We start from the raw sequence: 26,642 nt of genomic DNA on the forward strand, positions 1-26,642 counted from the left end.
TTGCAAATAACAAAGTCATATTCTACACAAGTGTGAGTCTATGAAAACTATATACACATCTCAAGTAAACTGACCTTCCATACATACTAAAGGGGGGCCACACACCAAGCTGCACGCAAAAGACAAATTCGACCCTCGCACACAAACATTGAGTCGACGAGCGGCGCGGTCATCTGCGCAGGCGCAGCAGGAAGGCATGCTTGCACTCTTTGCTGTCCAGTGGGTAGTACTTGTCGTAGAAGTCCAGGATGTACTCCTCGGCCTTGAAGCCAAACCGCTGGTACAGCAGCATGGCAGGGTTGCTGGCCGATACGTGCAGGGTGATGTCCTTACCCATGCATGTCTGCAAGACCAGAGGGGAAACGTGTTTGATTATTTAAATGCGACTGGTTGAAGTTTAGGACTGTTGCTATTACTCTGGCTCCGTTAACTGTTTAAAATGTTCTCTGTAGTGCCTACGAACGAGCCATAGATTAGAGGTGTAAGCTGCTAAGTTAAAAGTGCCACTTTTGTGTTTAATCTTTACGCATTTTCAGTTTAACCATGAAATGAAGGTAATTTCTGCAATATAAAAAAGCAAAGCACTGCAGTAGTAACTTCGTAAAAGCACACTGGAGCGCATACTGCACATGAAGTCTTAAAAGTAACCACCATGCTATGTTTAAACCACTGCAGTAAAAACACTTCAACTAAATTAACCAAAGAAAGTGGGAGCACTTTATAAGAGGATTTCAAAAGTAGGTCAGCCATGTGGTATTCATGCATTTTATCGTCAAATACAATTTGGAAAAGTTGAGATAGTCTTGTATTTCAATGCAAAAGCCATTGCAAGTGAGTTACAAAATGTTAAATATGAATCTTAGCTTTTTCTTTCATATAGACTAAAGGGAAGGATCTAAGGTTTCTCTTGCTGGCCTGATAGTACTCGATGATAACCCATGCACAAAGGTCCAAGATGAAAAGCATTGCAGCATTGCAGCATTGCGAGATGCTGCTCATGCATGTCTCCTCCTATAGACGTTTGTATTGGCTGGAATCTACCAGTTCAATGTTTTCACCATAGAAGTAAGATTACAACAATAGTTATAACACAAACGTTTACAATGCAACTCATAAAACATTGGTAATAAGATTTAAACAATTAAACAGCACATAAAATAACTAAGCTTAATATGAGGAGCCCTTCTTGATAAATTGGTGAGGTTTATGTAGGTCAATGGTGGAGCGCATTACGCTCTAAACCCGAATGCCAGAGCTTGCTTTCCGATCAGGGCTAAAATCAATGCGAGTGACGTGTGGACCGGTGTTGGGCACCTCTTCACCAACCCATGCTCACTGACCAGCATGGCGAAGTACGTATCAACAACCCCAAAACCGATGTCGCAGATCCCGGAAATGGATCGCCTTGCAGGGCTCGTAAAAAGGCACATAGGTCTGAGCTCAAGACGCACGCAAACCTGTATGAGGTGGTAGATCATGAACGTGCCGATGCCAGCGCCGCGCCACTCTGGGTGCACCAGCAGGAAGGACACGTACGCCTCGTTGTACTTGACGTCGGGAACCATGAAGCCAAACCCAACGATCACTTTCTTGTAGAGGACCACAACGCTGAAGTCCGGGTACTGCAGGCACTCGGACAGGTCTATGCCTGGCCCACGAATGAATACGCACAAACACAAACATCCCCCCGTATAAACTTACACACTGTTGGGGCCCAGTGCTGTTAGCAAGCACCGACTAATGTCTGCATGGCGAACAATGGGGTGGGGGGTGGTCAACACCACGCCTGCCCGTCTTTGTCTCCCCCCAGTGTTGATGTTTACACACCACACCAGGTACTCGATTAAGATGGAATCGACTTGAATTCAGCACATTTAACGCACCAGCAATATTTCAAACGTCACCGTGGACGGGTTTTAAAACAATCTACTGCACCAATGCAGACGCAGAACGCATCGCGTACCGGGCCAGAAGAATTGGCGGCACATGGAGTTGATGGTGGGGATGTGGTTGGGTCGCACGTAGCAGTAGTCGATGGGCACGTCCGGCTCAGGGGTCCACGTGGGGTCGTGGCGATGAGGGAACGCCCTGATCTCTGCCAGGAGCTTCACCTTGAGGGGCTTCGACTCAATGTCTCGCCTGGTCCAACAACGAGTGAAGAGATCTCAATGTTCAAGCAAGCCTTCGCGCTCAATCCCACAGCAGCAGTGGATAGGTGTGCCCTTTTATCTGTGACGTATATTTATTTCACCAGAGTTGACGCAAGCTTGTGACCAAATCGCCCAGAATCCACCTGATCACGTACCAACCTTGGAAGCTCGGCAGGCTTGAGCCTGGCCAGAGTGATTGGATGGGTGACTACACACAGGTTGTTATAGGCCTTGCGGTATTGTGGTCGGCAGTACAGGCCATTGGGGCCAAAATGCATTGTTCTGCACTTACGTTTCCACATCTATGCTCCCTGCCTTCACAAAGCTGCTTTGACCAGCATGTAGAAGTATGGTAAATTAACCTTCACGGCCTGCACTGATGTGGGGAGGCACTCGATTATATTATCAGTGGAACTACGAAATGGCAGTGATCGTGCATCAGCTCACACAAAGCTATTATTTTGATAGTTCCTGGCATGTATGTGTCTATGTTGAATTTACTTGCAGCGTATGTAACCAACCGTGCTAATCAAAGTTGCAGTATCATGGTATGGTGCGCAGTAGTGCATATTGGTCAACTTAAACAGACAAGTTAAAGTACATTTTTTCTTTAATCAGGTGGAAATTCCAATGAGACCAGGATGGCCTCATTTGCGTGAGCGACCTGCTTTGACAAGAGCAAAGAGAGACACACGTACGTACGTACCTGATGTATGGTTTGAGCACACGTGACGTGTAAGGGCTGATGATGCTGCGGTTCAGGAAAGCGTCGCCGCTGCCAACGAGGCGCTGCAGGAAGTGCGTGGGCTCCTGCCGCCACACCTGCAGCGCCGGGAAACTTGTCTGCGGTAAGAAGTGAACGAGCGGCGAAGCAACAAAAAAGAAAATCGGTGAGCGCTCCTCGCAGCCTCGGGTGGACAAGTGGAAATCCAAATCCCCAACAGCGTCGTCAATCATCTGTCATCGAAATATGGAGGGATGTAAATATTTGAGGAATTTTTTCCAGCTCAACATAAAAGGCAAGGAGACCAAGCATGCTCCCAAGAAGGCACAATTTGTTGATCTATTCATTACAATTATTTGAGCTTCCATTCGCTGGCCATGACCACAATGCAATGGTCTACATTTCCGAAACAAGCCATTAAGTAATTATGCATCCATTGAACCTGTTGGATGTCGATATTTTTCATTATTTATGCACCATTGCGCAATTTTACTTTTAAAAGCCTGCACTTTGTAATAGTTCACAAATACCTATTTTTCACCAGACCATCCACCCATTCCTGGCAATTTAAGTACATGAACAACCCTTTGTCAATTTACTGCTGGATGAGTGGGTTAATTATTATTATTTTATTATTTCCCTTCTACGTGACTTTACCGAAAGAACCAAGAATATAATTGACCATAATTCACCATGCCGGGCAGTGCCGGTTTGAAGCATAGATATGGGAGCACAGTACAGCACAACAATTGATTTTGCTGCACTCCCCTTCACCGTCCACCCACAACGTAGCCCCGCACCAGCCTTCAACATGTGTGTATGCATGGTGGTCGTCCATCCAAGGACTTTCCAGGGTCCAGATCTTCTAGGTGATACGGTCACAGGCAATGTAACTACGGGCATGTATATCATGGATGCTGCTGTTCTATAATGCTTGGCACACCTACACCAGACTTGCAATCCAGAAACCGCCTTTCGATGCCTTCGTTACGGCTTTTGAAACAATGGGCAGATTTCCACCCGTGCAGTACAAATGGGTATTGTTAGTCGATCAGGAGGCCACATGCAGTGGAGTAAAGTGTGGGTACTCCCACCTCTACCAAGACGTCTGGCCCAAGTGGATGAGTATGCCGTATACAGTACCTCTAGAGGGACTCTCTAGAGCTCTCTGCAGTGGAGGCCCTTCTGCCGGCAGTGGCGTGAGCCAGCGATTCTTTCTCCACATAAACCTCCGGTGCCAGCGTGCGGCGCTGGGCACCACTGCGAGCGCGGCCTCGTCACCTGGTAGCGATCGAGCACGCGGAAGTCGCTGCTCGTCGTGCGGTAGACGTGCAGGCCGGCGGCAGAGAGCGCCACCTCCTGGCAGGTCGGGGCCTCCTCGCGTCCATCGCCCGTCAGCACAAGCGCCAGCGCCCTCTCGACGGCGCGGTCCAGGTCGAAGAGCGGCAGCCCGCGCTCCCGCTTGGCCTGGCGCACGAGCAGCTTGCGCCGCAGGCGACGCGCCTCCGAGCTCGCGGCCAGCGCGCGTGGGAAGCCGGTGAGGCTGCGCAGCAGAAGCTTCTCCTCGTACAGGCTCAGCGAAATCATTCTGCCACGCACAGACGGCAGGCGCTCATTTTCACAGAATCGCTAGCTACCAGGACGTTCGCTGTCGATGGCGGACACATGCCAACCGGAGTGGGCCAAGTATGAATGGGAAGCATAGCTCCAAGGCTTGACGTTTGAATCTCATTGTGGAGCAGCGTCACAATGGTTAGTGTACTGTGCTATGACCCAGGTGATAGATCCATCGCATATGATACATTTCCTTAAGAATCATGCAGATTTCATGCTAATTATACTGTTAGACTAACATTTGGAAAACGAAATAGTAAATGACATGCTAACGAGATGGCAAAAATTTGACAACAAAGAATAGATCCTCAAATCAAACAGTGACAACGAACCTCCACAATTAACTTAATTGCAAAGGGGAACGAATCATCACCTCCAAGCATCTAAAAAGTAAAAAAGGTAGAGGTGCAGCCCTGCAATTGCTTTCTCACTCACTCCACTACTTGACGGAACACTAGAGCCCCTCCAGAGGGTAAATTGTCTACTCTTGACATCCTGAGGTGAAAGTACTTAAATGTTTACCCCAACACACGCGACCTGCCGATCGACTAACTGTGGTGCACCCATTTATCATTTACACTGCTAGATAGACAGGAGTGGTGGGCGGATTTTTTCTTAAATCGCCCATTGTTTCAACTGCCACGCCGGCTGATGAAAAACAACGACCTCTGAAGCCCAGCATACCGACCGCAGCGCCACGGGGGCAGCGTCCCGCGAGCACTGACAGTGAACAAAACCTGCGCGGGGAATCCGCACGAACCTGGGAGCGGGTGCGGGTTCATCCTCGCGCTCCACCTTGGTGTGCTCCCTTGCGCGCGCCACGGCGACGGCCGCCGGAGTGTCGCCGTGCGGCTTCCCCGCCACCGCCGCCGCCGCGTCCTCCTCCTCCTCCTCGGCCTCCACCTCTGTCTTGGGCTCCAGCTCGGGCTCACGCACGCGCTCCACCCTGACGGCTCCACCCTCCTCGGCGAGGCGCAGCGCCACGGGCTTCACGGTGGGAACGAACTCCACGCCCGGGTCGATGACGGCGTCCAGCTCCATGTCCTCGTCGTCCCCTGCACAAAGCGAGAACCGGCAACACAGTCGGGCGTTACGAGACACCGCGCTGTATTGACGCCACAGCTCTTTTCGTGTGTATGCGTGTTGAACGTCTTCCGCACTGTACGTAACCAACCGTGATAATCGGAGTTGCGGGGGGAAAGACAACAAACTAAACACATCAAGCAGTTTTCAATCTGGATTTAAAAGTGCAAAGCTTCAGTGGCTTCCTAATATCGGAAGAGCGTTCCAGATGGCCGCAGAAGTGCTTATGAAAGAACTTCCAGCGAAACGGATGATTCCAAAGACAAATAAATGGTATCGCATATAATGACTGTTGACGACTATCCGTAAGGCATGTTTGTCCAGTGTGGTGAAGTATGGTCAAATAACCCCCGTGACCAAAGGGCATGGGGAGAGGCCCTCATTCAGCAGTTGACTGACAAGTTTCAAGTATATTTTGTGAGAAGTCAGGAGACAAAAGAAATAATATAAACATATGAAAAGTACAACGAATTACAACAGTGAAGCAGACAGAGAATGGAGTAAAGACAACTCAAGGATGACACCCTTTCTGAAACCACCAGAACTGTCCTGGTCAATACCAGGACGTTTGGTAACAGTAGCAGATGCAAGGGGAGAAGCTATCGCCCCGCTTGAGACCCCGAATTATAGTATTTCATATTTAACAAATAAACCCTTAGATTTTTTTCAAAAATACCATTTACGTAGGAGCCTATTTCAAAAGCTTAACGTTTCAGGACTACATCCCCTCCCTTACGTTGTTTCGAAAAAAATCGATCTCTGTTGGTCGCCTTAACCTCACCGTGCAGTAGCGCCTGTGGGGGCATCACGTCTGGCACGAGGTCGGCCGCCGAGAAGAGGCTCGGCGTCGCCGCGTGCGAGCGGGGCGTGCCCGGCGCCGACGACGATGACAGCTCTGGCCCCGGGGATGGCGCTGGGCTGCCGAACGGCGTCGTGCTGCTGCCCCCACCGCCGACCCCGGCGCTGTCGCACGAGAGCAGCGAAGAGTGGTCCAGAACCTCGCCGCGCTCCAACCCCACGGTGGCACCGCCGCCGCCGCCGCCGCCGCCGACGCCGCCTCCGCCGCCCTCGGAGGAGACGGCCGAGCCGCCGGCACGTCGGGAGCGTGGGGTGGCGCGGGCCGGCGGGATGGAGGTCGGGGAGACGGCACCCTCGCGCTGGGCCCGTCGCATGTCCTTGGCCTCGGTAGTGCGCAGTCGCTTCTCCTTGAGCTCCATGGCAGACTCGACGGCGTTGCGAGCCGAACGCTTGCGCAGGCTGTCCACGCGTGCCGCCGGCTCCGCGCTCTGCTTGCTAGCACCTGGGTCGCGAAATGATAAGGGTGGGCAATGTGACATCTTTATGCGGCAAGCGTGTAAACAATGCATACATTCATCGATTACAAATATTTATTATGCTCGCAATACGTGTAGGATCGTGTTTGTGAGATTGTATTATTTATGGATAATTACATGAACATGTAATTGTTATGCTTATGATACATTAAAGCACAATAAAAAAAGTATTGAACCAGACAAAATAATAGGAGAAAAGTATAAATGGTCAGGTAAAAACCAAGACAAAATTATTGCGACCAAGAATCTTGATAATTCTTCAAATTACTGGGGGGGTTGGAATCATTACATTACATGCCTACTAATGGCCAGCAATATTTACATTCATTAATTTTAAGAAAACATTGGCTGATGTTTTTTTATTCACATGTCATTTGATGGAATTTGTTTTAATGCTGGCTCTCATGGCCAGGACATTGGGTTGTAGTCTTTAATAAAGAGGTGATGTCTGTCCCACTGAACTCTAAAGCATGCCCCACACCTACAAAACATTTCTATTAACAGGCTTATCAGATCTGAGCAATAACCACAACCTTAACATTCCTGGTGGAAATTCAACAGCAATGCATACTTTAGCACTATCTCACAAATATGGTTCAAAAGCCCTTGCCCTTCTCCCGCACCTCCGATTGGCACGGTCGACTACGTAGGGTGTGAAAGAAGTTCAACATACATACATAAAAGATGTGTATCATACTCCTTGTTACATGTCACACAAATACAATCACACACTCTCCACACCGTACAATACGCTTCACAAAACAGCTCACACAGCCTATTCAGGGTGCTCCTTTTCTCTCCTTTCTCAAACTCCCGTAACGGATCACCGCCCACCACCACCCACTCCCCAGCATCAATCTGATCTTCAAAGTTCATTTATTAGGTATAGCCCTGTGAGCCATTCGGCTCTTGAATCGGGTGCAACCGTAACAAACAAAAACATGAACAAGAAAACATCTTAAAGTGACTATGTGCAAACAGAAAATCCAAGAAAAGACAGCAAAATATTGCAGAAAAAGCACTGTACACCAACACTGCGTGCAAAAATCCCAGTGAGATGCAAGTCAAACAACAACAACCACAAGACAACTTAGATTAAGGCCATCAGTCTAACTCTGTACTACAACAAACAAACATGGCCAAACCAAAAAACTTTCGAAAATCACCAAAATAAAGCCATAAAAGCAATGAAACAGTGGTCACAGGAACTGAGACCGAATTTTCACAATAAACGACGTAAACAACATGTACTACCAAACTCTGCAGCCATAGCTGGCTGCATGAGTCACTCCACAACATGAGGAGCATGATCTGACCTCGGCCACGCTGCCCGCCAGGCGCAGGGACGCTCTCCAGTTCTGGCCGGAGCGAGGGAGGCTTGGTGCGCGCCAGCTTCCACCATCCCGGCTCTCCGAACTGCTGCGCCCCCGAGCGGAAGTGCATGGGCGAGCCGACCGAGAGGCAGCCGGCCACCGTGCTCCACCACGTGCTCGTCTTCTTCCTGTCGCACACGCGGCGGGCGGACGCCCGAGACGATCCGCCGAATAAGCCGATCGGTCGACTAAGAATTGTTTGGCGAACACGATTTTGTGGTCGATTGCTTGAAAGACACTGGCCGCCCCCCCCCCCCCCCCCCCGACATGCAGGAAGCTTCCAACAAGCCATAACTGATAGTCATTAAAGACATCTATTACTTTATAAATAATATGAAGTGTCATGATTTGCATCCAAGCAGCAGACGAGCTATGAAAAAGCACCATGAGAACTCCCACATGAGTAACAATAATGGAACTATACGATCATCATTATCTTCATCACTGTCTCTAGCAACCAAATCCCTCTGACTGTGCCCAAAATCACACAATCTTAGAAGCTAAGCAGTTGTGAGCCTGGCAAGCACTCAGATAATCTTACAAGCTAAGTTGAGACTGGCAAGGAGTCAAGTACTCAGATCGAAGCCTATCCAGTAGTACTAGGTGTTTATATTATTTGTTATACTTTTTAAAATGAATTATACTGTGATTATAATGGCGAGTTATGCTACATGATTTTGTGCTAGTACAAACATAACTATCAAATACAAGACAGACATTTCTGTTCAATTGATTTAATGTATCCAAAATCGCATCTTCCTTATTCCATTGGAGTAGCATCTTCCATGCATTTCTACTGGGTCACATCGGATGCTTTGTGAACCACCAGTTGCGGACTAACCTGTTTCCCAAGAGAAGGGTCCAGTACTTGTCGATGATCGCACAAATGTCTTCCTTCCAACGGAAGAAGCCTTGACGGCCACTACCTTCCAGTGACAGATTGTACATAGCCAGCATCACAACCTACAGAACATGTTACACACACGTGTTACCATCATCATCAGCCATGTCTATCCAATGCTGATTAACAGTTATCTGCCATCAATGCCTCTTTGCAACAGCTGTCCTGTCGGACGCGTTCTCGCTTTAAAGCTGCCATTTGGTCAACAGTCTCGACCATCAGCCATCATCCCATCTCGTAACAATTTACTTGAAAGTTGTCGATGTCTCCGATTTGTACTTGTTCAATGATCCATGTGCCATATAGAAAAAAGTAAACTGCATCATACACAATGGTAATTCAAAAATCATGATATAATTCAGTGACCTACTTACTATACTGCCATGTGATTGCACCCCGCTACTTGTCTAAGTGAGTGTTATGTCCAAATGACGACCTCCATGTGAATGAATAACCCTGCCTCTGATGTGACTTGTCACGTGCCGGATTAGAGGTACCTGTTGCCAGGTCAGTTTCATTCTCTCAAAGGTCTCTCGTCCATCTGGCGAGCAGTCAACACAGCAGAACTTGAAGAAGTTGTCTCCCTTCAGGTGACTGGGTGGATCGCCTTTCAGCTGACCTGAGCCAAGCAAGGAAATAAACACGGTTAATTTAAATATTTAAATTATTTTTTAACCAACCTTTTGTCGACATCAATGTCTAAATAGGATAAAATTATTGACCAAAACATGTTTTCCACTTGAACAAGAATCTATCGAGATGCAGTTTCTTATACCGCTTTACCACTGGCACATCTGAACCACAACTTGCCACGGACTATTTGTCAAACTGAGCCCGAGCCAAATTCTGAAACTCTGGCCTCATCCGACTCTGCCTTGGGGCCAAACAGGGACACGGCCAAGAGAAGGCAATGCAGTACATGCAAAACTGCATATCCTTAAAGGCCAATGGAAATCCACAAAAGCACAAACATTAACATTGATTTATTAAATTTAAAATAAAACTGTGGCAGCATCTGTGCCTCAAGTAAAAAGAAGCAGTTTAATTCTGTAATTCATTTTTTGTTGTTGCAATTGCAGTCATATATTTTACAACCGGGTATAACCCCATTGAGACAGTCTCATTTTCAAGGATGATGCGAGTCAAACGAAGCACCACAGTGAACATGCTTTAAGTCAATATGAACAATGTACAAAATCTTAAAATAATAATATTAAGAAATAATAACAAGTAAACATTAACATTTTAATATTACATTAGTGATGCAAAAGAAATCAAGTGGATAGTCGCAGGCCAAGTGAGAACTGAACAAAGATGTACAAAATAAACTAGAGCTGGACGCCTGTGAAAAAGAACTTCATCGCTCATCGGGTTCTACCAGCTAAAAATAAAATGTCTATGTCCAACTATGCAGAAGACAAAAGAAGCAGAGGAAGAGACAGCGGAAGAGTTGGCGAGATAACGTTAAAGCATTCGGAGGCCACCAATGGACGACTAAAAACAGAAACGTATGGAGCAAATTTGGCGAGGCCTTTACCCAGCCCTGGGACGTTACAGACAACAATGACATTGCATTAATTTTAACAGGGCATTGGAGCTGCTTTGCTGATGAAAAAGAGCACTGCTTACTCGCCACAGTCCACTTCTGGCAGCTCTGACAGTGGTAGGCCAACTCCTCGGCCCATGCCACCTCCCCCTCTTCCAGCATAGAACTCCCATCCTCTCCGTCCGACGGCTCCGCGCCAACAACGCTGGTGCCTCCCGGGGGCTGTCTCTTGCCCGGCAGGGTCCCGCTCGCTGCACCAGAATCTTCCACCGAGCTGGTCTCAACAGCCATGGACGCGCCACCACTGCAGTCTGTAGATCCAACAGCAGTAGACATGTGTGACGGACGGTGCACACTTATACAGGCCATTTACACATCAATGTATTGTTCATTGCACCTAATACTCACGTGCCGATGGAATTCACTGCCGAGCTCTTGATAAACATATTCGTTTGCAGTTGTAAATTATAATATAAAATGCAAGTATGCCTAGCTTACAAAAAAACAATGAACTATATTTGTTGCCTGTTGTGAATTCTACGATCAATACCTTACAATTAAATAACAGGCAAGTAGCCTGCCTTAGTAAGTGCGTACACAGCCGGAAAATAAGGGAACAGTGGTCTCCCATATGTACTTAATGGCTCATGAGCCACACAGTGAGCATGCTGATCAGACATTCAGTCCACAAATCACTATAGTTATAATACACATGTCCTTATAAACTAAGTTTAATGTGCAACCCAGGGCACTTGTGCTGCAATGCATGACTTTTGATTGCTTCTTACCCAACCTGAACGGGAATTCCAACGGTGCATCTGCAGGGATTAATCTTTAAACAGGCAGCCGCTAAAGGTACACCCACACATGCTACTGTTGTTCCAGTACAGATTAACATGACAGAAAATAATCAACTCCTACAATCCAGTTATTAGCCACATACTATATCCATTACTGCTACTAAGCCGTAGCAGTATAAAGTTGTACACAGAATTGTTACTAAAGTACTGAGGTCAGTAGGCTGACAGCGGTCAACATTTGCAAAACGGAACTTTGTAAAAAGGGCACAATCATGAAAATAAAGCATGGGGCGGATATACTACATATGTACTTAACAAAGACATGTGAAACAAGTTTCTTTAACCATAGGAGGTATTTATTTTCAGATAGCAGCCCATTACCAAGCATTTACAGTGGGTAGCAACCCACTTTAGCAACAATAAATCACCAATAAGGATGCAGAAATCTCTTGCTGCTTTGCGATGGAAGTGCTCACAGTATAAGTGCAACACGTCTATAATAATACCACTCCCGTTCTTCACGCAATAACTCCCGGTCACAGATTTTCCAGTGCCTGCTTCCTTGGAAACCACGTTCATTCTCCACTTGTATCCTTACCCGCAGGAGTATCACCCTCACCCTTTGGGCTGGTGACAGTCCTGACCATGTCACTGTCCACTTTAGCCTCGGCCGCTTCAACAGTTAAGTCTTTAGTCTTCTTCATATCCGTCATTTAAGTGATGCGGACAACTCGTGCACATACACACACCAACGTGTCAATGAGGTTTTATACAGCCTTTCAGCTATTCTTATTCACAATCCGATACAGGGCACAGCTTGATTTTTCCCTAAGAGCTGGCTCTGATCAAGGAGAGGGGAGAGGAAAAAAATGTAGTTTGGCTTCAGGAGCACCGTCTCGTAATGAGGACGGCACTTGCTAGTGTTTGCTGGTGTCTCCGTCTTGTTCGGCCAACTGGAGCTGGCGTTCGGCCTCGAGTATGCGAGACAGCTCTGCCTGCTCTTGCAGTCGCCGCAGGTTCTCTGCCTTGCGCTCCTGTCGTTCAATGTCACGGTACACACCCTCACGCAGTCTCTGCACACACAAGACACACACAACATGCAAAACCAAATGCTTACACGTGGACGTATATACACAAGCACGGGCATGAATATTGGACGTGTTTGTAATTATATTTTATGCCATTGTGAGGATATTGACATGTTATGGGTCGAAATGAGCCTCAACATTGTGTCAAGTGAAAAAGCTGAACCGTGTTTTTAGTGCACGGCCATTGTGTTCCCAAGGGCGACACTGACACCCAGGGGACTCAAACCAGCCAGCTCAATGTGTGACGTGACATTTGCCACCAGGCCACCTTGGCAATATTATTACTCTGAATACAGCTGCTGCACATGCCTGTAACCCAATATTTTGGAGTCACGGGTTAGCGAATCACATGCAGAATGAAGATACGACACCCCACTGGGGTGAGAGGTGGCCAGCGGATGGATAAATGCAAAGTTGGTTCCTCAACCTTCTTGTCTGCTACCTTTTGAGTGCTATGTAATATCTAGGACGATATTTTTCTCCAGATACTCCAGTTTCTACCCACACATTTGACTCTTTACTTTGAAAATATCTGAACAAACGTCTCAATGCAGGAGCCGCCTGAAAAAAAAAACCGTCTTGAAACGCAGCGTGGATTTTCTGGATAAATAAAATTACACTTTAGTATCTCTAGCAATGTTACAGACGTCACCAAAAGTCAAGTGACATTCAGTGGCTACATATACACCAACATCAGTACTAGCTCCGTCTTTAAAAGTAATGCCCTAGGTTGGAATACATGGACGTTCAACAAAACAGGGACACAATTGGCGCATTTAGGATCCTTCCAATTATTGTAAATACTGTAAACTAGTTTGTATATATTATGTTTTAATTTTATTATTTTATTATGTTTTATTTTATTATTTTATTATTTCCCTTCTACGTGACTTTACCGAAAGAACCAAGAAGATGAATGCCTGCAGTCACGAAAGCTTTAAATCGAAATTTAGTTTGTATACTTAGGGATCAAAGTTTTTTTCTGAAGATCTAACCCCCTAACGATGGACATTTTTTGGTCCTTAAAATTGTTTTAACTTACAAAGGCCATACACAACTCTATGAAGCTTACCCTTCAATGGAAATTAATAAAGCTCTTATCGAACGGTAACTTTGAGGCTAATTACGTTTCAATAATATCGCCTGAAGCTCACAAGGCCACACTTTTTAAGGATGATGGTGGGGTTATAAGTGTTCATTCAATATTCTATAAAATATCTTTTAGCCAACTCAGCATTTAGGTTTCTATTGTTTCACTGGTAAAAGTAGCATTGTACTCATAGCTCATCCTTAGGGTGCAATGTTAATTTCGGCGAAACGAGACCACGTTACATTAATAATATTTAACATTCAATTGCAATTTCTAAACGCTTACAGAGCCAGATGCACCATTAAGCATCACTTATTCCCTAAGATCACAGGCAAACCCCAGGGTAAGTACATTTATAAAACGCGGAACTCTTATAACCTAGGCAATATCACTATTCGTGGATTATAAACCTCTCTTAAACACAATTACGTCTTTTGCGTGCTCTACTTAACGAAAAGTCTCGAATCCTCGTGAAGTGGCAGCGAGTTCGAGGCCCGATTTACCGCAAAGCCGCGAAGGTTTCGAGCCAAGATTCGCGTTATTCTACATTAATTCAAATCCCCACGCTCGTAATTGTGTTCTTTACAACAAAAGGAATCGCTGTGGTTACCAAAACTATATATAGACAGTGGCCAGCGTGTGCACTGGCCGCCGTGAAAAACGATAAAAGCCCGGGGGGGTGGGGGGGGGTGCCAGGCGGGATTCACTCGGCCGGGCTGAGCCTCGCCTCCCCCGGCAGCGCTCGCTATCCGAGTGCCGGTGTGCTCGAGTTGCGGCCTAGTAAGCAATCTGTGTCGCCTCGCCAGCACCCACCTGCCTGTCGTACTGCTGCTTGAGGTGGACTCCGGCCACGGTGGACACCGTGAAGACCACGGCAAGGCCCAGGGTGACCTTGGAGATGGTGGACATGGCCAAGAGGAGTCGATTTGGTGGGGTGGTCGTGGTGGTTAGGGTGACCCTGTCCGATCGCCACGCATGGCTGGGAGCCGCAGTAACAACACGAGGAGGGGATGGGAAGGGTTGATGCTGTGTGGATGTTACTGATACTCATACGTAGGGAAAAAAATAATAATAATAAAATAATTAATAGAAGAAAAAAAATTTTGCTTTCTTCTATTGCTTTATTATTTATTTTATTTTTATTTATTTTTTACCTACGTAACTTTACCGAAAAAACCTTAGAGTGTGAAAATCCTTGCAGTCACGAAAGCTTCAAATCTAGGATGTTACTGATGCCTCTAGAGGCGAACTGTGGACGTGGAGTTGTTCGACATCAGGGCATTACGTGAGATTGGTTGGCTCCGTCGTTGTTGTTGCTGCTGCTGCATTGGTGAGCGCACGTGCGCATCTTAGAGGTCAAAGATACATATACGGTTAGGTTTTGTCGGTAGAGTCACGTATGTAAAAATAAATAATAAAAATAATAGAAATAGATTTTATAAAGAATTTTTATTATTTCTACAAATAAGTAATAAATAGAAAAAATAGAAAAAAATTATAAATAACTTTTATTATTTCTATTATTTTATTTTTTACCTACGTGACTTTACCGAAAAAACCTAAGAGTATGAATCCTTGCAGTCACGAAAGCTTCAAATCTAGAAAGTCAAAGATATGACTGTGAATTTGTGCTGGAGTGCACACATGTATCCATTACACTGTGGTACATTGATACCCAGTGATGTAAATTCGAATCCACGTCTTCCCTCTCTCGAGAAAGAGAGCATATACGCAATGAAAAAGGGTAATTGCCCGAAACGTCGCCTATTATATTGTTTCCCTTTAACGGCAGAGTTATTGACGAATGTGTTGCGTTGTTAAATTTTAATGATGGAAATTTCTAAAGCTCACAGCGAGTTGATATTTGCCACAAACCAATTCCATATTAAAACATGTAGAAAATATTAAATCAATTTATAAACATGGAACCGCTACATAAAGTAACACTTACATAAAATATCAAGGGGAGCCACGATATTCAGCGACAAGATATTTTCTGGAATTTGGTCATGAAAATTAATGGTGAAATTATTAACCATCTTATATATTTTTGCTCATGGAATAGTCATTATAAGAAATCGATATAAATGAACTCCAATAAATTATTGGAGAAAGCTTAACACGAATAATTATTGTAAAAATCACAATTGGAAACACAATACAATATGTTTGTCTGGCACAATTATTGAAGGCAAACTAGGGTATTAATATAAATAAAGGAGGTGAGCAAGAGTAGGATGGAGTGCTTTAAAAAAATCACTTTATATTAATAAGCACATTTCATGTACATGAAAAAGAAAGTTTTTATTCAATAAAATGTTAGAGCATGGGACAAAAGCTGAATAGTACACACAGAAGCACGATGAGATCAATGCTTGGTAATAAGCTGTTAAAGAGGAAGTCGTCGTTAAGATAACTTATGCAAATTAGAACCACGCTGTTGACTTAAGAAAAGTAGGTTTGGGTAGGGATATCAATCTCTAGAATGGATGCTGATCAGTGGATGAGACCGGCCATGAAATGGCAACCAAAAGCCGTGAGGACAATCACCATGAAGATTGTGCGATTAGATCAGCTGGCTGGGTCAGGAGTGGACTAGATTGTGGCATCGCATGAACATGAGACGGCGACGATGCGGTGAAGCCTTCATCCAGCAGTGGATACAACACGGCTGATTGTGATAACCTTGCATATCTGTGTTTAAATTGCTATAGATGAACCAACATACATTTAGAGAAAATAATGTTCGTGCGTACATTACATTTAAGTGTATTTTTTTAAAATTATCTTTGTCGTCCTGTGAACAAAATATGAGACGCAAATAAAGGAACTTTTCAATTATTGTTTTGAGCTCATTGTCATAAGGGAATTTTATTTCAAAATTCCCAATGACATCCAACACTACCGTGCAGCCAAAATAAACAGCAATTGATATCTTAATCAGTTTTGAGTCCCCTCCCCCCATTGGAAAACCTGTACTGACTAGCATGGTACTGTCTGATACAACAACAAACCCGCATAGCTGACAACGCGGCGAGGCCTCAGCTCCAGCAGTGGCTTGACGAAGCACTGTAAATCAGAACTTTTGCTATTATATAATACCGAACCAAGATGGTTCCTTTACGGCTAGGTGGAGTCAAGTGGCTTCATTTGAAACAGTTTTAAAATGTTACGAATGTTGCCACACAACGTGGCTGCGACAAATTGTCCTGGGCTAGACGTGTACAAGAAAAACCGGATTGCAATGACAAATGATGAGAACAATGGAGCTGTTACGAGCTGGGACCTAAACACCCAGCATGTAGGAAAGCACTTATCAGCACGTGGATACCTGCACGTTTGTAATCCATGCAAGAGTGGGTGTGTTTTGAATTTTTTTGCCATTTTTGTACGACAGCATCTGAAAACAGTAGTTTTCCTACGAATATTTTAAAAGCTAATTCACATCTCAAACTTTTTCTAAATTCCAGCCATTCTCAATTCACAAATAGGCTAAGTCAGTCATGGAGGTTTTTTGTTGTTGTTGTTAAATTCTTCCCCATCCTGATCAGTGCTTGTTGGTGAGAGTGGAGAGGGCGCTCTCACCAACAATTACTACTTTTATTAATCATCGCCAGAGATCGAATTTGGAAAATGGCAAGTGATATGAGAACCGGTCCTCTCATATGGACACCAGCATAGTATATAAAAGACAGAGCTGTATCCTCTGTAATAATTATGGGCATTTTTACCTGGTTACCAATTTACCGCAGCAAACTAAAATCCCCTTTTTCTTTACGCTGTGGCCAAATTGCCCAGTATCCACCCGATCGCATTAGATTTAAGAAGCTAAGCAGGTTTGGGCCCTCATAGTACTTGGATGGCAATACAACTTGTAGGCAGTGCACAGCAATTCGACAGCATCCTTTGATGTACGTATTGTATATCTCTGCTCTCAGCACAGTGACGTGTGTATCGCCAATTAAACCCCAGATCCCCCACGGTATGTAGGAGGCCTTCATCCAGCAGTGGATTGACAATCTGTCTAAACATTATTCATTGAAACTACATCATGTTAAAATTGGAGACGCATTGAAAGAAATTTCGTACCGATTTAAATGTTGCGAGATTACTCTCCAACACGCCAGTGGTGCTGAAGCAGTTATACATTTTGCACGTTTGATGCACGTGACACTTGTATTAATTGGCTGTTGGGTGGAGGAGGGTTTACGACACGCATTTTTACACGTCCTAATAAAAAAATAAACCAATTATGAATCAGTATATTGGTCATCAAAGCCTACGTATATATTTTTTGGGAAAATACACGAAATGCTATAAATGTGAAATGTAATGCAAGCATTTAAATACGTGTAATAATATGACTATGCATGCCTAATAAGTATTTAAACAAAACATTAAAACTGTAAATGAAACGTATTTGTTCTATAAGATAAGCACGGTCAATTCACTAGTAAAGATACAAGTGTGTGGGAACAGGGATGCGGGATTGGAGAATGTCCACAACTTTATACATGTTTTCATTGTTAAGAAATGCGATTCAGAAATAATAACTTTTCAAACATTTGTACTTCGTTTTTTAGATCTCCATTCTTTGTAAATGAGGCCAATATGGGCTCTTTTGTCCGGAGGTTTAGATGCTATTTACCCAAAAAATCTTGTAGCCCTGCTCAGAACACAGAACCCTATAATCACAAAGTTAAACAAGAGCATTTCTTGGGTTTTTATAGTTTCTAAATGTGTATGCACAGCAGGCTGGTGCCATACATAAAAGAGCCCACTTTGTCGCCATGTCTAAGGTGCCTGCAGTGTTCTTGTAATTATATAGCATGAAGCCCACCAGTCACGTGCGGTCAGGGGAGGCAGGGGAGGCATAGCCTCACCTGCATACTCCAATGAAAATAGCTGTTACTAAAAGTAACACAAAAGAATAATAAAATAAAAATTAAGATGTTTCCACTCATCTGTTATAAATGTCATTTATGTACGATTCCAGTAATTTTTATAGTCAAAATCGCCAAATATTCGGAGCTCCGCTGCAAATACAGTGAGAGACGAGAGGTGAGGCAGCGACGAGCTCAGCCTCCCCTCTGATTGCGCAACCCCTCAGAAACTGGATGGAGCGCGGGCAATAAGCGCGTGCCTGTTACTATCTCAGTATGTCACCAATGTAATGTTTGTAGACCCCTTCATTGCATGTCATCGCCTTCCATAGTCTAGGTAACTTATTTCACGTATATGTATAAAGATACTGAGGCTCGCTGATCTCGTCATAAAACTGCAATGAAAAAGCATTAGGGGAGGCAGCTATTACATCTGCCTCACTCAGGGGGGCGTGTCTAACACGCCCCCCTCAGTGAGGACACGCCCCCCTCTGTGTAAATCTGGCTCTGATACGAGCCAATGCATCCCCAGCCATCGACCTCACCGCACGTCACTGAAGCCCACAAATAGGAACCTAAGTAAAGCATTTACCATAATCGAAGTGTTGTATCTTTGAATAAAGTAAACCACATTGCTCTATCGATAAGTTGAAGAGAGTAATTAGCAGGCGACCCGAGATCAATATCCAACCGGGGCTCACGTCGGTGGCGATTGATACGAAAAGTGGCCCAGGTTCCCTCCAACACCCCACCCACCAACCTGCACTGACCAGCATGGTGAAGTATGGTCGAACGCCTACGATCGCCACAGCGTCGTGGGGGGGGGGGGGGGGGACACCTCCATCCAGCAGTGGAATCACAAACGTATTCTACACGGCTGAGCTGTCCAATGATATACTGCTATATTTCCTGATATCTTTGAGTTCAGTTTAACATTTAAATATCCTCATCCATTTTCCAATGTTCCAAGTGCTGCCAGTGAAAGACAACAATCCCTGCAGTCAGGAAAGCTTTAAATCTAAATTTAACCGCCACTACGGGGTGGGATTTCATAAAACGTATTACTTCCCTTCTACGTGACTTTACCGAAAGAACCAAGAAGATGAATCCCTGCAGTCACGAAAGCTTTAAATCGAAATTCAACCGCCACTACGGGGTGGGATTCCATAAAAGTTATTACTTCCCTTCTACGTGACTTTACCGAAAGAACCAAGAAAGCTTTAAATCGAAATTTAAACCAAAGATAGTTTTTTTAATCTAGCGGGTTAATTATATGAATGCCTGCCTAAAAAAAAAAATCTAAAGTTCTTTTAAAAGCATGACAAATAGCGTATTTTCAAAAAGTAACCGAACAAAGCAATCAAAGCACATTGGTAATTCACGACAAAATGTTCCGTAGCCCACACCTGTGCGCCGCGCTTGACTTGTGTACAAGGAATTCTAAAGTCCCCCAAACCCACTCCCCACCTTTTTAGTGGTCCCTACACGCCGATGGATTCGTTGTTGTTATTATTATCATCCCCGCAGCCCATCCCCACAGAAGTGGTGAAGCAAAGAGGCATTTGCTTGTTAATTAAAAAAACCCCAGAGGGGAAATTCCAAATTGCATTTGTGGTGGCTGCCGGTTTAATGATGGATTTGTGGTGCCAGTCCCAATCCATTGTCCTCGTGGTAACCATTTAATGCAAACTGTCCATGTCATCTTGGTGTTTTCACAGCTTTTGTCACTTACCTGTCAGCCACACCTGTGGCTTTCTCAAACTTTAAACGTGTTTCTTTTTTGGCAGGACTTGAGCTCAGGTTAAATGTGTGGTGGAAAACAAAAATGTTTCGTGTTTTTGTGCATTTGTTTGCTTTTGTAACCTATGCAGGCCTCCAATGAGATACATACTGTAGTTGTTCTTTTAAAAATTATTTTAATTAAAAAAATGTGTACTTCACGAAACTAATTTGACAACGAAGAGATTGACCGAGTGATCTAAATGTATGAAATTAACATTCAGCTCCCCCCCATCTCTCCGTATATGTACATCGCTTTTGTCAACCCATTCTGTGTGGGTCGTGCGGGCTATTTTGACCATACTTCACCACGCTCTGCCCGTGCAGCTTGGTAAATACAGAGGGGCATGGTATAGACGTGGGCAACGTAACAAAATAACAGTACTTGAACATATTATAATTGGGGGTGAATAAATAATGAGAGAGTAGCAATCATTGTGTGAGTAGCCTGCACACACTTTGAGCTTTAATACCCAACACCGCCTACTTATCAAAGCATTCTAACCACCGTCTGCCCAAAACAAGCAAATACAAAGACCCCCGTATAGCCTTGAACAGACTTTTGGGGAAAGTGCACGAGGGGGGGGGGGGGGGGTGGCCAACACCACGCCTGACCACCTTTGTCCCCCTAGTGGCGATCTTTGCACACCGCTCCAGGTATGTACTCATTTGTGGCTGAGTCCACCTAGGGGAGGCCCAGGACCGGTTCAGATAATCGTCACTGGCGTTGGCCGTGAGCGGGAATCGAACTCGGGTCGCTGGTGTCTTCGCGCAGTACGCGAACCGCTACAAAGACAAAGATCCCCCGTATAGCCTTAACAGACGGTAGGGGCAAGTGCTGTTAGCGAGCACCTATAAAGGCCGGAACGGCAAACAAGGGGGTGGGTGGCCAGCACCACGCCCGGCCGCCTTTGTCTCCCTAATGGCGATGTTCATACATCGCAGCAGTTACTCATTTGAGGCTGAGTCGACCTATGGGAGGCCCAGGACCGGTTCAGATAATCGTCATCGGTATTGGCCGTGAGCGGGGATCGAACTCGGGTCACCCGGGTTCGTAGCGCAGCGCTAACCGCTACCAACACCACCGCATGCATGCACCCACGCACACAGAGTAATTATTCACTGAAACCTTCATAAATACCAAGTTCACCTGCGCGCAGACTCACGAATAACGTTCAGCCGCAATGGCTCGGGGAACCAAGCCGTGCCACGCTAAGCTTGACTCGCTCAACGATGGACAAACAACGTCGTCGTTATATTGCGCGTGTGTGTGCGTGCGGTCCGCCAGCCAAGGCCACTCGGCCGCCTGGGGTATATGGCCCAGTGACCAACGGTCTGTGTGCAAGAGGAATTGTGGCACGGGTCAATACGAAGCTAAAGTCCGGACGGCGTTGGTTGCACCCGGCAAAGCTCAAACCAGAACTCGAGTGCAGAGTGCCAGCTGCGGTCGTTATGGTGTGGGTTTTTTTTTATTGTTGTTGTTGTTGCAGCATTACTGTTGAATTTTATGATGAAAAGAAAATAAACGATATAAAGACCGATTTAAAGCTTTCGTGACTGCATGGATTCATCTTCTTGGTTTTTTTCAGAAAAGTCACGTAGAAGGGAAATAATAAAATAATAAAAATAAAACTATACAATTAAATTCTCACGACGTTTCGGCCACAACACAAGCAGCCGTCCTCAGGTGAAGAAACAGAGCTGTCGGAAATCATTGGAGCGCTGTCTTTCCAACAGCTCTGTTTCTTCACCTGAGGACGGCTGCTTGTGTTGTGGCCGAAACGTCGTGAGAATTTAATTTTATTGTCTTATTTTTATTATTTTATTATTTCCCTTCTACGAGACTTTACCGAAAGAACCAAGAAGATATATAAAGACCGTTATCAATGCGGTTAACGGGTATGTTGCGCACGTAGAAAAGTCGAGCAGTAAACGTAACACGTTCAGATTATTTAAACAAACATAAAAGCGGACTTACAATCCAGAGGCCGCCGGTGCGATTCGAACTCCCAGCGTGGCAATTTAATCAATGGACGAAATTACTTAATACCAGCCCCCCCTCACCGCCTCTGTTCACCCCCTCTTCATCGAGTATCGGAGGCCCTTCTGCCACGGTGGCGAGATGTTAACTACCTCGCCTGGTGTACAGGAGGTCGTGGGTTCGATCCCGACCATGACGCCTGTTGTACATTTGGAGTTTGCGTGCCTCTCTCTCTCTCGCCCCGTGATGGCGTGGGGTTTTCTCCGGGTCCTTTGTGTTTGTTCCCTCCACATTTAGAAACATGCGTTTCGAGTATTTGTCTACTCTTGAGCTATCGTTTGTGATAGCAAGGTCGATTCTGAAAACGAGTTGTAGAGCTCAGTGGGGCCAGTTAGTTTGTTAATAGTTAAGTAGTTAATTGCAGGGCTACACCATTACCAATGTTAATGTTGTCGCACAACTAACATATTCAGAGTCCTGTTTTGGCCCTCCGGTAAGGAAACGGTCCCCCCACCCACCCCCCCCTGGTTGGAGTGCTCCAAAGGTGACCCAGCAGACGAGCTTCTTCAGGTTTGCACCCGTCCGGGTCACGCACCACCGCACACATTTCACAACCGAGACGGGAATTGGCCACACACGATGGCAGCCATCTCTCTCTGTGTGTGTGTGTGTGCATTACAACACAACCAGAGGGGAATACGTCGACGCAAGCACGCGCATGCGTACGTTTTCTCTTTTTAACACGCATACCCGACAGGTGCAAATGTGTCGCACGCCGTTCCATGCCTCGGCTGCCACTCTATAATTAGATATGACCACCCGCGCCTCCGATTAGCACAGTTGGCTACGTACGGTGCGAAAGAAGTTCAACATGCACACATGCATTGTTGGGTGGACTCGTTTAATTCTCATATGGGGTGGGACAATTAGCGTTTTATGCGAGGGGAATTTTGTTTTGCTCATCATTGCCCTGTAACCTGAACTTGTTTATAAAGGATGGGGAGGAGGGGAGGGGCATGCAAATAATATTCATGATGGGTGGGACGAAGACACTGAACGTTAAACAAACTTTAAACAAATGCCAAACGCCAAACGTGCCGAATAACGAACTCATTTGCGTTTGTCTGCCGTGCGTTCTGCTCCAGCTGTCATCACCCTCTACTGTACGCAGCATTTGATTTGTATTTATTAGAATATTTTCACATGGAAAACAAAATCTTCAAAATCCCTTGAGATGGAACATCTCTCGTTTGCAACGTTTCCAAGGGTGTGCGGAAAAGCCTGGAGAAAAGCCGCCACTCTGGCGTTAAGTCTTGTCGTGTACCAGCATTTTTTGTTATTGACCATAATCATTTAGAAGAGAGGCGATGCCGTCAGCGCTAGGGAAGAGGCTAATGATGGTCATTTGGTTTCGTACATGCGGTGAGCTCGTGTGATGCCACAGTGGGGAGCACACGTGCCGCGTCTGCCAGTTATCTCAGTGAGTCAACCCATGGCACCCTGGGTCTGTTCCGTGACATTCTGCCAGCGGGGGTCTTCGACACTTCACGTGGCTTCACTCAATGTGCACCTAGCGTGGCACAAGCGCCGTACGGAGCCACACCGCCCATTCGTGCGCCATTGCCGGCCTTAATAGGTGCTCGCTGACAGCACCTATTCAAGACAACACGGGGAGCCTTGTATTTTTACTAAGCGCATAATGACGTTTGGCCTTGGGCAGGTAAGGCTAGCTCAACGTGTTTTGCCGACTTTTGCGAGAATCACAACCTGTTTTTGGAAATAGTCGCACGGGTTTGTATCACACACACTCCCCGAAGAATCACTGTGTGGTTACATTGCAATGGACATACGAGATCAAAGTGGATGCGTGTGTGTATGTACAGCTTGCATCGTGATGACCACTTACACGCACCATCCCACGCACCACGTGCCGTGCAAGCCCTAACACGTGCTCGCTAACACTACTAGCCCAAAACTTTCGATGAAAAACATGATGAATTGTCGGTGTACTGGGTTTGTACATGACTTTACTGTACGGCTGACAAAATATTAATTTATTTCACCAGGTGAGAACTCGCTGAGACTTCAAGCCTCTTGTCGAAGCAGGTTTTTAGCGATACGGCGTTGGCAGCAGCACCCGAGTAGCCACAATACCCCCCAACATATTCGCCAGTAACTTACTGCTCTCAAAGGAAATGTGTGAATAAACAGGCGACGTTTCGGGCAATGGCCTTCTTCGCAGCCGAGAGATGATACGTGGAAGAGACAAGACAAGAATCGCCGTATAGCCTTTAAACACAATCTCTACGCGATGAAGGCCCATGGCCCGAAACGTCGATTATTTTATACATAATAACAATTACTTTTACAACGCGCCAGATGTTGCAGACAAGTCGACAACTCATAGAGGCGCGGAGCCAAGCTCAGGGTTGCTCGAAAGTCCTCACCAAACAGATAAGAGGCCTTTAGATGTTTATTAAAAGTCAGTGTGCTGCATTTGATGTTGCGGACGTGCAAAGGGATAGAGTTCCACACCGAGGTGGGGGGGGGGGGGGGCAGTGCTATTGACGGGTTTGTTGAGCGTTAGTCTGCGTTGACCTGACTCACCATAGTGCCGCCGAGATTTGCGATACCAGGAGCAGTAAGTACTTAATCTCGCTGCCTCATCTCTCAAATGCACCACGTTTTTTGGGGGGGGGATGGGTGGGATGGTGAGAAGGGACAGGGCCCGCACGCCGCTTGCCCGCCCGTCTCCATGGTATGCCCGCTACCTGCGGGTGCTCGGGGCTAACGGGGCCCTCCCTGCCAGTTCCAAAGTCCGTCCGAGCTGAACCGGCCCGATCAAGCCTCGAGCTGTTTTAGAGCGGGGCTGGGGTTGGTGGTGGTGGTGGGAGGGGGTAAAGGTAGTCGCTAGGCGGCAGGGAGAGCGATTTTATGGCAAACGTGTGACTGATATGGCGAACTATAACACGGTGCCATAAAGAATGAAAAACCCCAAAGCCGTGCGAGGCAATGGTGGGTGGATAACGCGAATGGGGTGGATAACGCGAATGGGGTGGATAACCACGCGAGTGTGTGTGAGTGCGTGCGTCACCACGGAACGGAAACGACACACCGTCGCAAGCTGCGGTTTACCCACTTTCGAGTTTTCAGCGCCTGAAAGTTATTCATTGAATTAACTCATCCACAGGATCGCTCGTAGCGGTGGTGCATTGGATAGCGCGTTGCACTTGCACTGCGAACTTCGTGACCGCAGCTATATTCAAGAAGCCACTGGGAGCTGTGCACTTTTAAATTATAAATTGAAAACTAATTTCTTTAGAACAGCTTTTTGCGTTCAGTTTATTGTCCTTCCCCCTCCCCCCGCACCTCCGATTAGCACCGTTGGGTACGTACGGTGCGAAAGAAGTTAAACATACATAGTACAGTACATACATTGGCGGCCAGGGCTAGCGTTAGTGGCTATGTTTGTGCCGGTCATGGGTCATCCTCTCTCCTCTCCCACCCCTGTACTTCACCAAACCTGCACTGACCAGCGCAGTGAAATACTGTCTAGTTAAAATATACCCATGACCGACACGGCGTGGGGAAGCCTTCGTCCAGCAGTGCATTGACGACAGGACTGTTCGTTGCGTACGCCTTTTAAAATGGTAGGTGTAATACTCTTAGTTCTTTCGGTAAAGTCACGTAGGTAAAAAATGAAATTAAAATTTATTTTTAAAAAATCACGACGTTTCGGAGGCAACACAAGTCTCCGTCATCAGGTGGGACCGTCACAGCCAGATTTGCTGCATCAAGTGAGGCAGGGATTCAAGATGTAACACACAAATGAACTAAACACATTTGTCAATAACACTGCTTTAAAAAAAATGTGTACAACAAGCGGCGTTTTTGGCAACGACCCTTCTTCACAGCACTTAAGGCAGAGAGAGATACCAGAGAGTTAGCGAGTGTTTTGTTGCAACGCTGTCAGCGCAGGTGTCGCCCAATAATTTGCTCGATCGGTGAAGGGGGCTTTGGACGAGTTCCGCACGAGGGAGGTCCGGGCACCTCGCGTGGCGCGGTATGCGCGCACCGTTCGCCCCCGAGGAGTGTTTGTGGAATTTTGGGCGCATCGCGCAAGCTGGGCAGGTGCCGCTGGGGCTTCCCATCGCTTGGTTAATGGGCCCTACGTGGTGGCGAGGCATCGTCCCTGCATCTTGTGCACACCTGGGAGAGCCAAATACATCTCCCCTCCCCACCCACCCACCACCACCATCGCATGTAAACATTTTATAAACTGTTAGGGCAGGTTAT

The 26,642-nt window shown here is 46.0% G+C and overlaps 2 protein-coding genes across 5 annotated transcripts in view; both read right to left on the reverse strand.

Moving 5' to 3' along the window:
• Nucleotides 1-12,293, reverse strand: KAT14 (lysine acetyltransferase 14). Of its 2 annotated transcripts, none has more exons than XM_061559431.1 (12): nucleotides 12,124-12,293; nucleotides 10,809-11,036; nucleotides 9,677-9,798; nucleotides 9,120-9,241; nucleotides 8,222-8,406; nucleotides 6,353-6,871; nucleotides 5,249-5,543; nucleotides 4,156-4,462; nucleotides 2,857-2,993; nucleotides 1,964-2,139; nucleotides 1,458-1,648; nucleotides 1-343 (listed from the first exon to the last, which is right to left on the reverse strand). In XM_061559431.1, exons 1-12 carry the CDS (start codon nucleotides 12,236-12,238, stop codon nucleotides 170-172), a joined length of 2,571 nt encoding a protein of 856 aa, XP_061415415.1. In that variant the 5' UTR covers nucleotides 12,239-12,293; the 3' UTR covers nucleotides 1-169. The 2 variants fall into 2 exon arrangements, with proteins under 2 accessions (XP_061415415.1, XP_061415416.1); XM_061559432.1 differs by lacking the exon at nucleotides 12,124-12,293 and adding an exon at nucleotides 11,954-12,104.
• LOC133347295 (protein PET117 homolog, mitochondrial) overlaps nucleotides 11,860-26,642 on the reverse strand; it is a 22,670-nt gene continuing 7,887 nt past the window's right edge. For 2 of the 3 annotated variants that reach the window (XM_061559438.1, XM_061559439.1), the window contains exons 2-3: nucleotides 14,517-14,682; nucleotides 11,860-12,598 (exon numbers count right to left, since the gene is read on the reverse strand). In XM_061559438.1, coding sequence (XP_061415422.1) covers nucleotides 12,443-12,598; nucleotides 14,517-14,612 — 252 coding nt within the window. In that variant the 5' untranslated portion in view covers nucleotides 14,613-14,682 and the 3' untranslated portion in view covers nucleotides 11,860-12,442. Of the gene's footprint in view, nucleotides 12,599-14,516; nucleotides 14,938-26,642 lie in introns of those variants that run through there. The other variant, XM_061559437.1, reaches the window with a different exon arrangement.

Source organism: Lethenteron reissneri, chromosome 25 (genome assembly GCF_015708825.2).
Source record: "Lethenteron reissneri isolate LAM-NWPU_2019-01 chromosome 25, ASM1570882v1, whole genome shotgun sequence".
Taxonomy (NCBI): Eukaryota; Metazoa; Chordata; class Hyperoartia; order Petromyzontiformes; family Petromyzontidae; genus Lethenteron; species Lethenteron reissneri.

What these genes read in the sequence shown, in the direction of transcription:
- KAT14 (XM_061559432.1), bottom strand. Translation starts at nt 12,104, where the DNA reads ATGAACGTGGTTTCCAAGGAAGCAGGCACTGGAAAATCTGTGACCGGG. An exon ending in AGATTTCTGCATCCTTATTG is followed by an intron (nt 11,037 to 11,953) that starts GTGATTTATTGT and finishes TTGGATCTACAG; the next exon opens with ACTGCAGTGGTGGCGCGTCC. An exon ending in ACCCTTCTCTTGGGAAACAG is followed by an intron (nt 8,407 to 9,119) that starts GTTAGTCCGCAA and finishes CGTGTGCGACAG; the next exon opens with GAAGAAGACGAGCACGTGGT.